At 46.1% G+C, this 14735-nt stretch overlaps 2 protein-coding genes and 1 pseudogene across 2 annotated transcripts; 1 reads left to right on the forward strand and 2 right to left on the reverse strand.

Moving 5' to 3' along the window:
• Positions 1-991: 991 nt before the first annotated feature.
• Positions 992-1744, reverse strand: LOC136391809 (keratin-associated protein 10-8-like; annotated as a pseudogene).
• Positions 1745-8471: 6727 nt separating this feature from the next.
• LOC136393296 (keratin-associated protein 10-12-like) lies at positions 8472-9293 on the reverse strand. The gene is made up of 3 exons (XM_066365905.1): positions 9100-9293; positions 8685-8979; positions 8472-8594 (listed from the first exon to the last, which is right to left on the reverse strand). The coding sequence occupies exons 1-3, from the start codon at positions 9291-9293 to the stop codon at positions 8472-8474; spliced, it is 612 nt and encodes a 203-aa protein (XP_066222002.1).
• Positions 9294-14021: 4728 nt separating this feature from the next.
• LOC136391810 (keratin-associated protein 10-7-like) lies at positions 14022-14735 on the forward strand. Its single transcript, XM_066363653.1, has one exon. It carries the CDS (start codon positions 14022-14024, stop codon positions 14733-14735), a length of 714 nt encoding a protein of 237 aa, XP_066219750.1.

Below are 14735 nucleotides of genomic sequence, written 5' to 3' on the forward strand. Positions count from 1 at the left end.
TGTAGGTGTTTGTTAAAGCCATTTACTTGTTTTTAGAAAATAATATTATTTGTATTTATTTTTAATTTGTAGAAAGTTACTATATATTCTGAATATGAGTTATTTGATATGCATTTGCAGTGGTGTATGCTGGTAAATGCTTAACAGCTGGCACATCCCAAAATTCCAGATTGCCAGAGAGAGAGAGCAGGTGTCAGCCCAGCCATCATGTCTGCACAAACAAGTTAGGCCAGTGACGTATTCTCATCACATGTGGTGGGAACCCTCCAAAAATCAGCATTCCCAAATGCCAGGCAAGGTCCAGGCTTCCAACAGACCTGGGGATGACCTGCTGTACTAACTCCTTCCTGAACAGATCCTTCTGCAGCAGGGACACTGAAGCAGTCTGAGTCACCTCCTAAGTGTAGCCCTTCCATAGGACAGGTAACACTCTCAGATTATTCAGGCTTTGTGACCAGAAAGTGTGTCCATCTCTTGTACATACATGTGTCCAGAGTTACAGAGAGCTTTCTGGATACCACTGAAGGGACAGGAACTTGGTGGTCCTTGACAATGACGTGAGACCAACCTTACCTGGGGATGTCAGGGAGGGGTTTTTGTTGTAAAGAACATAAATGGATTCTGGTCAGATGCATCAGGACAGAAATTTATTGGAAGGGATGGATAACACTCAGAATGGGGAGGTGGGGGAAGGTGAAGAAACCAGCAGAAGATGCAGTGGAGGCACTAGGGCCACACAGAAGGGGTGGCAGAGAGAAACTAGCTTCTCTCCCTTCGCTCCACTCAAGGCTCCAAGGCCTGGGACAGTTCAGCTGGCCTCACTGGGGTCACTGCCAGCCAGACTGGGTGGCAGGGCACATTGCTTTGGGGGATGTCAGTACTTGGAGAAATGGGTGAGTGTTTCCAGAGGGAGAAATGCACAGCAGTTTCTAGCTGACCACAAATGCCCTGGGAGGGACCCATGAAGGGGACTTGACAGCTGTCTTGACTCTTAGTAAAGAATCTTGGGGCTGCAGATGCAGTGAAGTGTTGAGTTTTGGGGTGTGCTTAAGAAGATAATTCTGGAGCAGTATTTCTGGGCCGAGGTGGGGATGCAGCAGGCTGGACGGGAGCTCACTGGACAGCAGAGCAGAGGAGGCTGGGCATCAGTAGCTGGGGTAACAGGAGGAGGAGGTAGCACAGGAGGAGACAGGCACACAGTAAGCAGGTCTGCACACAGGGTGGCAGATGACAGACATGCATGAGGGGGTCGGCAGCAGGGTGAGAGGCAGAAAGTGGGCTGGCAGCAGGAAGGGGCTGGGCAGGGGGCAGTCCCAGAGCAGCTGTGCACACAGCACACTGGTTTGCAGCAGATGGGTGTGCAGCAGGAAGGTGTGCTGGAAACAGGTGTGCAGTAGACAGGGGAGCTGCAGGTGGGCTTATAGCAAACAGGCTTGCAGCAGACAGGTGTGCAACAGACAGTCTTGCAGCAGACAGGTGTGCAACAAACGTGCTTGCAGCTGAAGGGCACACAGCAGGACTGCTGGCAGGGGATGGAGGTGCTGCAGGAGAACTGGCAACAATAGGGTGCACTGCAGGTGGGCTGGCAGCCCCTGGGGGCACAACAGGAGGGCTCACAGCAGCTCTCTGGACAGTCTTCCACCTGCCAGGAGGAGTCTGTGCAAGAGTCACAGGAACCGGGCTGGCTGACATGGTTGCCATAGCTCAAGTCACTAGAACAGACGGATAGGGTGGATGTGGCCATGGTGGGACCGTGGGGATGGAGGTGAGTTGGGAGGAGAGTGTGTGAGTGTGTGAAGGTGAGTGAGTGTGTGAGGTGCTTTGATTGTCCAGCTTTTATACCCTTCTCCATGTGTGTGTGTTGTCCCAACAGGAGGCTCACATGCCCTCCCTTCCTTGTTGGTGTTTGCACTGTGAGCACCTTCATTATGGTCAGTCCTGTTATCATGAAGAGGTCCTTTTGTTTTAATTCTTTTTCGCATCTTTGGTTGGGATGATGGTGGTTTCCCCTTTATTCATTCTATTAACATGGTGCATTACACTGACTGGTTTTCATCTGTTGAATTCCTATTGCATTGTAGGATAAATCCCACTTGCGTGTTTTTTTATTTTTTATTAAATTTAATTTATTGTGTTAACATAGATTCAAGTGTCCCACTCAGTATAACACCTTCACCCCCACCCCTGTGTCCCCCATTACACCCCCTTTTCCCTTCTCCCCCTAACTCCCTCCCCTCCTTCCCACTGGGATTTACTGTCCTGTTATCTGTATCTATGTGTTATGTGTATGTAATTTCACTCATCCCTTTATTCTCTCTGATCCCATACCCTCATCCCCCTTGCCTCTGACAGCTGTCCTTCTGTTCCCTGTGACCCCATCTCTGCCTCTATTCCATCCTCAGTTTACTTTGTTCATTAAATTCCACATATAAGTGAGATCACATGATATTTTTCTCTCTATGCCTGGCTTATTTCACTCAGCATAATCATCCACAGGTCCATCCATGCCACCACAAAAGGTAAGATTTTCTTATTTTTCACAGCTGCATAGTATTCCATTGTGTGTATGTACCACAGCTTTTCAATCCACTCGTCCACTGATGGACATTTGGGCTGTTTCCAGATCTTGGCTATTGTAAACAATGCTGCACTAAACATGTGAGTGTATATCTTCTTTTGAATCAGTGATTTAATATTCTTAGGATACATTCCTAAAAGTAGGATAGCTGGGTCAAAAGGCAGTTCCATTTTTAATTTTTTGAGGAATCTCCATACTGTTTTCCACAGTGGCTGCACCAGTCTGCATTCTCACCAGCAGTGCAGGAGGGTCCCCTTTTCTCCACACCCTCTCCAGCAGTTATTGTGTGTTGATTTGTTAATAAGCACCATTCTGACAGGTGTGAGGTGATATCTCATTGTGGTTTTAATTTGCATTTCTCTAGTGATTAGTGATGTTGAACATTTTTTTTAACCAGTTTTCAATTTTTTAATTTTTTTATTTTATTTATTCATTTTTAGAGAGGAGAGAGAGAGACAGAGAGGGAGAGAGAGAGGAGAGAGAGACAGAGAGAGAGAAGAGAGGAGGAGCAGGAAACATCAACTCCCATATGTGCCTTGACCAGGCAAGCCCAGGGTTTCAAACCGGTGACCTCAGCATTTCCAGGTCGACGCTTTATCCATGAACATTTTCTCATATGCCTGTTGGCCATCTGTAGGTCCTCTTTGGAGAAGTGTCTATTCAGTTCCTTTGCTCATTTTTAATTAGATTGTTTACCTTCCTGGTGTTGAGTTTTAGAAGTTCTTTATAAATTTTGCTTATTAACCCCTTATCAGATGTTGGCAAATATGTTCTCATATTGAATGGGTTGTCCTTTTATTTTGTTAATTATGCCTTTTGCTGTGCAAAAGCCTTTTAGTTTGATATAGTCCCATTTGTTTATTTTGTCCTTTATTTCACTTGCCCATGGAGATAAATTGGCAAAAATATTGCTACAGGAGATATGGAAGAGTTTGCTGTCTATGTTTTCTTCCAAGATGTTTATGGTTTCATGGCTTACATTTAAGTCTTTTATCCATTTTGAGTTTATTTTTGTGAATAGTGTAAGTTGGTGGTCTAGTTTCATTTTTTTGCAGGTACCTATCCAATTTTCCCAGCACCATTTATTAAAGGGACTGTCTTTACTCCATCCCACTTGCTTGTTGTATATAATTGTTTTACTGTGATGCTGGATTTGGTTTGATTTTATATTATTGAAGATTTTTAAACTTCAATAAAAGTTAAAATAGAATATTGTCGTGTAGTTTTCTTTTGTTGTCTTTGTCCAGCTTCAATAGCAAGATAATGCTGACCTGCCTCATAGAGTGAGTTAGAAAGTGACCTCTCATCCTGTGTTCTTTGAAGTAAAAGAATGGAAAAAGTATTTCATGGAAATAATAACCAAAAGAAAGCTGGATAGCTATAATAAAATCAGCAAAATCAAATTTTAGTAAAAAATTATTGTAAGGAACAAAGATCCAAATATTAATAAAAGGGTCATATATCAAGAATATATGTCTAATGAGCTAAACAATTTTAATTCTACAAGAATACTCGGAGGCTTCAATAAGTCACTTCCACTAATTAAAAAAGAAATGGTTGAACAACTAAATTAAAGATCAATAACAAAATAAAGGACTTGAAGACCGCTGTAAACCAACTAGACCTGACAGACATGTACATAATGCTCAACTCAACAGAATACACATTTTTCTCACTTACATATGGAATAATGCTCCAGATTAGAGAAACTAGTCCACAAAACAAATCTCAATACATTTAAAATTATTGAAATCACACAAAGTATCTTTTCTGACCATAATAGAATTAAACTAGAGATCAGTACAAAAGGAAAACTAAAAATTTCACAAATATATGGAAATCAAATGACATAGACTTAAACAACAAAGGGGTCAAATAAAAAATCAATAGGGAAGCTAGAAAGTACTTGAGATGAATGCAAATGAGAACACAATGAACCAATAATACTTAAGGAATACAGCAAAACACACCCAGAGGGAAATCTATAGATGTCAACAATTAAAGAGAGGAAAGATTCAAATCAATAATCTAACTTTACAGCATAACAGACTAGTTAAAGCAGAGCAAACTAAACCCAAAGTAGCAGAAGAAAGAAAATAAAGATGAGAACAGAGATTAATGAAATAGAGACGAGAAACACAATAGTGAGAATCAATGAAACTAAAAATTTATTCTTGAATAAAACCCCCAAATTGACAAAAATTTCATGAGACTGGTGAAGGAAAAAAGAAAGAAAACTCAAATCACTGAAATCAGAGTAAAAATGGGTCATTATCACATCAATAAAAGGAAGTGTATGAGAGTACTGTGAACAACTATTCACCAAAATATTAGATGTAGACACAAAGGAAAAATCCTAAATATATTATACATATCCTATTATTTCTTGTGTTTTCAGTTTTAGATATGAGCTGATTCTTGTTATGGAGGACAGTGCTTTTTCTTATTTGCCACCTGTCCCATGAAAAATTCCCTTCTTCCCCGCCCTAGAATGCAGTGATACCCCCATATTCGTAAAAATCAGTATTAAAATCTGTATTATCTTAACTGAGTATTATTAACATCAAAGTCTGTGTATTGGAATTAGGTTTAACTTCCTTACTTGTACTTGTTTGGTATTCTTTGTTTTTCCTTTCTCAGGGCTAACAATTGCCTCTTTTGTTTATTTGCTGATTTTTCTGTTTACCTATCATTATATCATCCCCAAGCTCCACTTAAGGGATTGAAACAAAGCAGGTGATCACTTAGCTTCATTTATATTTTGGGTTATTTATTTATTTATTTTTATTTTATTTATTTATTTATTTATTTTGTATTTTTCTGAAGCTGGAAACGGGGAGACTCCCGCATGCGCCTGACCGGGATCCACCCGGCACGCCCACCAGGGGGCGACGCTCTGCCCACCAGGGGGCGATGCTCTGCCCCTGGCGTCGCTCGTTGCGACCAGAGTCACTCTAGCGCCTGGGGCAGAGGCCAAGGAGCCATCCCCAGCGCCAGGGCCATCTTTGCTCCAATGGAGCCTCGGCTAAGGGAGGGGAAGAGAGAGACAGAGAGGAAGGAGAGGGGGAGGGGTGGAGAAGCAGATGGGCGCTTCTCCTGTGTGCCCTGGCCGGGAATCGAACCCGGGACTTCCGCACGCCAGGCCGACGCTCTACCACTGAGCCAACCGGCCAGGGCTTCATTTATATTTTGGAAACCTCTCTCCTAGAGCCCTCTGTGTCTGAGGACTGTCCCCTCTGCCGGTGCACAGGTGTGACCTTGGCATCTCCATTCACTGTGGTCTCTGGATGTTCCTCCATCTCTCTCCTGTCACGGATCTCTGATTTTTTCAGTGTGGTGTGTTTTTCTCTCTGGGTTTTTGCTCTTATTTTGGTAGAGTGCACCCTCCAGAAGCTTTTTGATAATGGATCCATTTGAGATAAATTTTTGAGCACAGCATAGTTTAAAATGCTTTTATTCTGCCTTCATAGTTGATGCATGGATAATTTAGATAGGTATAGATCTCTGTACTGAAAAAAGTTTTCCCTTAGAATATTTGTTGAAAATGTGCAACATTTCCAGAAATCTAAATATTCCTTGTATTGTTTCTCAGTAAATACACATCCCCCAGGCAAGATCTTTAATCCACCTTTTCTTCCTCTTCGTTAGTTCCACCTGTTGTGTCTGCTCTTTTGTTTATGGTCCCTTTTGCTGAACAAAATTTCTGTGATAAGCACATGTTGCTGCATGAATCAGTGGTTCTTTTTCTTGTCTTTTCTTCTATTTGGATGTGGTGAATCATTGTCTCAAACCCTGCTACACATATTTTATCCATTCTCTTTGTCAATGATGATTTCAATATTTCCACACGTTAGCTAATATTAATAATGCTTTCATAAAAATTTTTTTACATTTTGTTTTTGATGAATATATTCAGTAATTTCTCTTCAGGGTTAAGTCACAAATGGAATATCTGGGTCATATGACAGGAATCTGCTTAGGTTACCATGTACTGCTCAACAAGGTTCTAAGAAATTTACATTCCCATTAGTCAAGCCTGTGAATGGCAGTCACTCTATATCCTGTATAAACTGAGGTAGCATCTGTCTCTTAAGATCTTATCCATTTTGGAAAGTGTGTATGAGTACAGTATTGTTGCATTAATTCGTGTTCCCTGATGAGTAAAACTACTCACTGAACATTTGAATATCTTTTCTTGTAGGTGTTTGTTAAAGTCATTTGCTTGTTTTTATAAAATAAGATTATTTGTATTTCTTTTTGATTTGTAGAAAATTACTATATAGTCTGAATATGAGTTATTTGTTGTGTGTGTGTGCAGTGGTGTATGATGGTAAATATTTAACAGCTGGCTTCCTCTAGAAAAAAAAAAAAGAAAAAAGCCCTAATTTGTGGTGTTTGCCGATTTCCATGGTGTAACTACTGTCACAATAGCTCCCAACTGTGGTGTTAGGGAGCACCAAGCTAGGGAGAAAGGGGCACTATCATCTCTCAGGAGTTAGGGGGGTAGGCTTCTTTCTGTACACCACTGAGGGGATATGCATTGCAAACTGCTCATCCAAATCTTGGGTTGTGTTGTTTCTCTACTTGATTGTATTCTTTTAAAAAGTCATAGTTTAAGTGTGATTTACATACTGTAACATGTACCTATCTATACTCTAAGCTCTGTTTGTTATTACCAGACTCGAACAATTTTAAATATTCTGATGAGTGTTGGGGTCCTCAGTACCTACCTCCCAGTTTCAATGACTCATGTGAGACACTAAATTGCTCAGCGAAGAGAGTGACAGTGTATGAGAGGCGTGTACTAGGAAGCTGGTCAGAGACTGGTCATCCAGGGTTCTTATCAGAGCTACTCATGTGGCACCCTTGTCTGGCACATCCCGATATTCCAGATTCCCAGAGGAAGAGCAAGTGTCAGCACAGCCATCATATCTACACAGACTGCTTAGGCCCAGTCAGGTACTCTCATCACACATGGTGGGAACCCTCCCAAAATTGACGTTCCCAGATGCCAACCAAGAACCAGCCTTCAACAGACCTGAGGATGACCACCCCAGGCCTGCTGTGCTAACTCCTTCCTGAACAAGCCCTCTGGAGCGGGGACACCGAAGACAGTCTGAGTCACCTCCTAAGGGTGGTCCTTCACAGGATAGGTAACACTCTCAAGTTATTCAGCCTTTATGTCCAGAAAGTGTGCCCGTCTCTTGGACATATATGTGGCCAGAGTGACGCAGAGCTTTCTGGATACCAACGAAGGTGCAGGCACATGGTGGCCCTGGAAAACGACCTGGGACCAACCTTACCTGAGGATGTCAGGGAAGGGTCATTGTTGTAAAGAACGTAAATGAATTCTGGTCAAATGCATCAGGACAGAAATTTATTAGAAGGGGCTGACAGCAGTCAGAATGAGGAGGTGGGGGAAGGTGAAGAAACCAGCAGAAGATGCAGTGGAGGCACTAGGGCCACACAGAAGGGGTGGCTGGGAAAAACCAGCTCTTTCCCTTCACTTCACTCAAGGCTCCAAGGCCTGGGACAGTTCAGCTGGCCTCACTGGGGTCACTGCCAGCCAGACTGGGTGGCAGGGCACATTGCTTTGGGGGATGTCAATACTTGGAGAAATGGGTGAGTGTTTCCAGAGGGAGAAATGCACAGCAGTTTCTAGCTGACCACAAATGCCCTGGGAGGGACCCATGAAGGGGACTTGACAGCTGTCTTGGCTCTTAGTAAAGAATCTTGGGGCTGCAGATGCAGCGAGGTGTTGAGTTTTGGGGTGTGCTTAAGAAGATCATTCCGGAGCAGTATTTCTGGGCCGAGGTGGGGATGCAGCAGACTGTGTGGGAGCTCACTGGACAGCAGAGCAGGGACACGCAGGAGGCTGGGTGCAGCCACAGGACTAGCAAGAGGAGGGGGCACAGCCGGAGGAGATGGGCACACAGTAGGCAGGTCTGCACACAGGGCGCCAGATGAGGGACACGCAGCCGGAGGGTCTGCAGCAGGATGAGGGGCAGAAAGTGGGCTGGCTGTACGAAGATGTGAGACAGGGGGCAATTCCAGAGCAGCTGGGCACACAGCACACTGGCTTGCAGCTGATGGGTGTGTAGCAGACGGGTGTGCAGCAGATGGGTTTGTAGCAGACAGACTTGCCACAGACGGTTATGCAACAGACAGGTGTGCAACAGACCGGCTTGCAGCAGACTGGCTTACAGGAGACAGGCACACAGCAGGCCTGCTGGCAGGTGGAGGATGTGCAGCAAGTGGGCTGGCAGCTAGACTGCTCGCAACACAAGTGTGTGTAAGAGGTGGTACCGTCTGATTGGCATGGGCTGAGTTCACAGGCCACCTGGTAGCAAAGGCTAGACACACAGCTCACTGGAGTGCATCTGAGGGTCTGGGTTGGGGCCCAGGCACAGCAGCTAGGGACACTGAAGGTAAGCTGGCAGCAGCTGGGGACACAGCAGGTGGGCTGGCAACAGCTTGGGGCACAGCAGGTGGGCTGGCAGCAGCTGGGGGCACAGCAGGTGGGCTGGCAGCAGCTGGGGGCACAGCAGGTGAGCTGGCAGCAGCTGGGGACACAGCAGGAGGGGTCACAGCAGCTCTCTAGACAGTCACCCACCTGGCAGGAGGGATCAGTGCAAGAGTCACAGTAAGCGGGCTGGCAGACGTGGCTGCCATAGCTCAGGTCGTTGGAGCAGACAGACAGGGTGGACATGGCCATGGTGGGATGGTCAGGCTGAGGTGAGCTGGGAAAATTCTGTGAGTGTTGAGGTTCCCAGGCTGTCAGCTTTTATACCCCTCCTGGCTTCTGTTTCCCTGTGGAATGCTCACACACCTTCTTCCTTGTTTGTGTTTGGGACTCACAGAACTCTCTTTAGTACTGGTTTTGAGTTTTCAGTCTGTGAGATGTTGCTCAGCTATGAAGCTCTTAGTATGTTGGGTGGGTTGCCGATGCCTTTGGTTCATAACACTGAGGTAGAAAGGGGTGTGTGTTTGTAAATAGTGTGTTCTGGCGTCTGAGTTGGTCTCTCTCCTGATCCAACTGCCGTTCTGTCAACACCTGGGATAGGTCCTGTGAACACCTCAGGACTCTGTTCGTTGGGGTGCCCTAATGTCCCAAGTGCCTGGTGGAGAAGCTTGGGCCTAAGAGGGCAAGAGGCCGGGACATCTCTCCTTGTGGTTCTCTGGCATGCCCTCCGGTGCAGGGACTCCCCTGGTGCAGGTGGCAAGCAGGTAAAAGTTGGTGGCCTGGCAGTGGCACCTCCATGTCCCTGGATGGGCAGTGTATATACCCTTGTCACCCGCCCGACGCTCAGTGAGGCACAGATCCTGTGCTTGTACACAGACTCCCCATGCTATCTGCTTTTATCTGACCCTGAAAGCTGTGCGTGTGACCCAGAGATCCCTTCTACCTCCCTGCAGAAAGTACAGCTACCACATTGAGGCCTCTGTATGGAGAACAAGGATTCCTGTTTATTTTCTAGATCACTAACAGAAAAATGAAATTCACAACAGCATTAACAGTAAGGGTAAGAAGGATAAATGGAGTTGAAGTGTTCTGAGGTCTTGGCATTGCTTTGAGAGTGGTGAGAGTACCAATGTGCACCTGGGCAATCGAGATGGCACACTGTAACCTCTAGGTCACCACTGAAAGGAGAAGAAGTACAATGGATAACTCATCATGAATCAAAAATGGAAAAAAATTATAAAAATACTTGATCAACCCAAAGTAGTCAGGAATAATTAAAAATAACATTTAGAGACAAATAGAAAATATAGAATGAGAGAGTAGATATAATAGGTACGTCTGCTGCTTATGAAAGGTTGGAAGTAAAAACATGGATAAGAATACATAATGCAAATACCAACTTTGAAAAACTGGTGTGGCTTATTAATACCAGGTAAAGTAGATTTTAAAGCAAGGAACATTATTTCAAATAAAGCCATTTCATAAAGCTAAAAGGGTCAACCCTTCAGAAAGTTCTAGCTGTTCCAAATGTCTATGTACCCAATAACATAGACTAAAACATAGAAATAAAAAATTAACAGAACTAAAAGTAGAAATAGAGAAAGATAAAATAAGGCCCTGGCGCAGACATCCTGATTTTGATCCCAGGTAGGGCACACATGAGAAGTGACCCTCATTTTCTCTTCCCTTCTCTCTCCCACTTCTCTGTCTCTTTCCCACATATAGCCAGTGGCTCAGTTGATTGGAACATTTGCCCCAGACAGGGGTTGCTGGGTGGATCTCGTTTGGAGCATATGCAGGAGTCTGTCTCTCTGTCTCCCTTGCTCTCACTTATAAATAAATAAATAAATAAATAAATAATCAAAGTTAGGGACATTAATACACCTTTTTTAATAGAAAAAAAAGGTGACAAAAATAAACTCAGAGTGGGAAGGGCTATTCTAAGTTTGGAATAAAACACTGGTCTTTGTGTGTTGTGTGGCCCCTCTCCCCCAAAAGTGGTCAGGACCTGTGACATGCTTTAGAAACAAAAAATACAGCAATAGTGATGGGATGTGCGTGGTTACATTATGTATGTTGTAACACTGATCTTTGGAGGAGACTATGTCCTGTGTGGGCTGTGAAAGAGTCTGCTGACCCATGCAAGCTGTCTATAGAGAGGACCACATGGCAATAAATGAGAATGACCTCTGGTTGACAGTGACCAACAAACTGAGGCCCTAGGTTGGACCACCTGCAAAGAACTGAATTCTGACAAAAACCACACGAGCTGGGAAGTGGTGCCTTCTCCAGTTGAACCTCCAGATGAAACCCCACGATGTGACCCCACAGCAACCCAGTACAGCTCGAGCCCCAGAGACGGTGAGATGACACATGCCACTAAGCTTGCGGTAATTCGTTACACAGCACAAAGAAACAGGCACACAGACCAATGTGAAATTCTAAGCAGCTGTCAATGAGAAAGGAATAAAACTTTATGTATTCATGGAAAAGGAGCTCCATATTAAGTTTTTGTTTTTGTTATTTTTAAACATGGTGAATAAAATGTGATGCCATTTGTATTTTCAAAATTTATATGCAAAGACATTATCCATATGTATATATGCTTAGATCAGTGATTTTCAACTTTTTAATCCCATGGCACACTAAACTAATTACTAAAAATCTGTGGTACACCAAAAAAATATATTTTTTGCTATCCTGACAAGAAAAATTTGTTAATTTTGATTTATTCACACTGAACTGCTATTGTTGTGTTGGCTGTTGTCTTTTTTTTTTTTTAATTTGACAATCTAAGGGAGAAGAGGTCAGTGTCCCTGACTAAGTAGTCAGGTATGTTTTAAAAATTCTTGTGGCATATCGGTTAAAAATCGCTGACCTAGATAGATAGATAAGAGATACCAAGGTACCTCCTTTTTCAGGGATTCCTTAGTTCTGCCTCCACCCACTCACTACAATTTATTTGTAACCCCCAAATCAACACTTGTAGCACCTGCGTGGTAATTGGTGGGCTTGTGCAGGGTGGTCACAAATTTGAGTCCCCAAGGTGTATGCTCCCAGCTAAGGCTACAGCGGCAACATGGCCTCTTGGTTCAGTCCTTGGTCTATAACATGTCCTTCCGGGGTCTCCTCAGTGCCATGTTTTTCACATTTTGGGGCTTTATGCTTGTGACTTTGTTGGTTAAAACGTCCCAAAGCAAGTGGCCCTGGCCGGTTGGCTCAGCGGTAGAGCATTGGCCTGGCGTGCAGGAGTCCCAGGTTCGATTGCCAGCCAGGGCACACAGGAGAAGCGCCCATCTGCTTCTCCACCCCTCCCCCTCTCCTTCCTCTCTGTCTCTCTCTTCCCCTCCCTTAGCCGAGGCTCCATTGGAGCAAAGATGGCCCGGGCGCTGGGGATGGCTCTGTGGCCTCTGCCTCAGGCGCTAGAATGGCTCTGGATGCAACAGAGCGACGCCCCAGAGGGGCAGAACATCGCCCCCTGGTGGGCATGCCAGGTGGATCCCTGTAGGGCGCATGCGGGAGTCTGTCTGACTGCCTCCCCGTTTCTAGCTTTGGAAAAATGAAAAAACAAAAAAACAAAACAAAAAAAACGTCCCAAAGCATGGAGCTAAAGTGCTGTCTGGTGTCCTACATGCAAGAAGGTTGCATTGTGTCTGCACTATGTCAGATCAGCCTCATTCGGGCGCCATATAGTGGCTTATAATCCAGTGTTAAATAAGGTGTGTGTGTGTGTGTGTGTGTGTGTGTGTGTGTGTGTGTGTGTGTGTGTATTTCTGAAGTTGATGAAAATACTGTGCCCAGAGGCTCGCCTAAACCTGCATTTGCCAGGAGTCCCTATTCAGTAATTACTGATTCAGTGTTTGCGGAGACTATAGAACATAACTACTATGAATAATGAGAATAGACCGTGTGTGTGTGTGCATGTGTGCAGAGAAAGACACACAGAGATGGAGAAACAGAGACAGAGAGGGTAAAGGGGTAGAAGTCCTGCTTCCTGAGCAGGCATTTCCTGCCTGCAGACAGAGTGAAGGAGGCACTCTCCCAGACCACATTTATGTCTTTTGTTGTGTTCTGTGGCTCTGTGCTACTTAGTGACCTAGTAGGTTGTCCAGGGTAGGCAGGCGGTTATCCACCACAGAAGCTGTTGGTGGCTGTCTTGGAGGAGAAGCAGGGTGTCCTCATAGAGAAGGCCATCTAGGAGGGAGACGAGGGCTGTGACCTTTCTGTGGTGAAGAGCAGGTGCTCTGCAGAGGTCACACATGGGAACCAAGCACCCAGGGTGCTGTCAATTTCCTGTGGGGAAGGGAGCCACACGATTTGCAAAATACAAAGTCCTGTGGTCTCCCAAGCTCAAGGACGAGTGGAAAGTGGGCACATAGACAGCTGGCCTCAGAAAGATCTGCTATTTGGTGATCAGAAATCCTCCTGAGTACCGGCCAAGACGTTCAAGTCCTGTTGAGCCCAAGTGGCCCTGGGAAGTCACCAAATACCCCTGGCCTCTAGGTTCCTCTTATACAAGGTAGCAACTCTCCTGCGTCGCCACGAGATGCGGTGTTTGAACCACATAGAAACACTTCCTAGTGCTGGCTGCCTGCTAAGTGAGCTCGGCGCTAAGGCTGTCCTGGCTGCTGACTGGACCATGCCCTAGCACATCCAGGTGGCCTGAGGCAGGACTCCGCCCACCCTCACCCTCCCTCCCCTGGCCCGAGGAACCAGGCTGGGCTGGGCCTGTTACACACACTCCTGTTCCCTGGGGACACAATGGGGCAGGCTTCTAGATGATCTAAGAGATTTATGAGCTGGACAACATCCCAGGCAAACAAACATCCCTGATGCCCCTGGGAGGCGGAAATGGAGGCTATAGGTTCAAGGACGCAGAGCCAGGAGGGTATAAAAGCCAACAGCCCTGGGCACCTCACACATTACACTTCCTCACACTCACACTTCCTCCCCACTCACCTCCAGCCCACTGGTCCCACCATGGTGTCTACCCTGTCCATCCGCTCCAGCGACCTGAGCTATGGCAACTGCGTCTGTCTGCCCAGTTCCTCTGACTCTTGCACCGAGTCCTCCTTGCAGGTGGACAATGGTCCAGAGAGCTGCTGTGAGCCCTCCTGCTGTGTCCCCAGCTGCTGCCAGCCCACCTGCTGTGTCCCCAGCTGCTGCCAGCCTACATGCTGCATCCCAAGCTGTTGCCAGACCACCTGCTACACTCCAAGCTGCTGTGCCCCGGTCCCAACCGAGACTCTCATGTGCACCCCAGTGAGCTGTGGGCCCAGCTTCTGTCAATCAGCCTGCACCAGCTCCTGTATGCCCTTCTGCTGCACCTCTTCCATCTGCCGACAGGCCTGCTGTGTGCCCGTCCACTGCAAGACTGTCTGCTGCAAGCCCGTGTGCTTCAAGCCAGTGTGCTGTGTGCCCAGCTGCTCTGGGACCTCCCTCTGCCCAGTCCCCTTGTGCTGCCAGCCCACACCCTGCCCCTCATCCTGCTGCAGACCCTCCTCCTGCGTGTCCCTCATCCGCCACCCTGTGTGCAGGCCTGCCTGCTGTGTGCCCATCTCCTCCTGCTGTGCCCCTTCGTCCTGCCAGCCTAGTTGCTCTCGCCCAGCCTCCTGTGTGTCCCTGCTCTGCCACCCTGTGTGCTCCCGCCCTGCCCTCTGCGTCCCTGCCTCAGCCCAGACTTCCTGCTGCTGA

This window comes from Saccopteryx leptura, chromosome 2, assembly GCF_036850995.1.
Source record: "Saccopteryx leptura isolate mSacLep1 chromosome 2, mSacLep1_pri_phased_curated, whole genome shotgun sequence".
Lineage (NCBI taxonomy): Eukaryota > Metazoa > Chordata > Mammalia > Chiroptera > Emballonuridae > Saccopteryx > Saccopteryx leptura.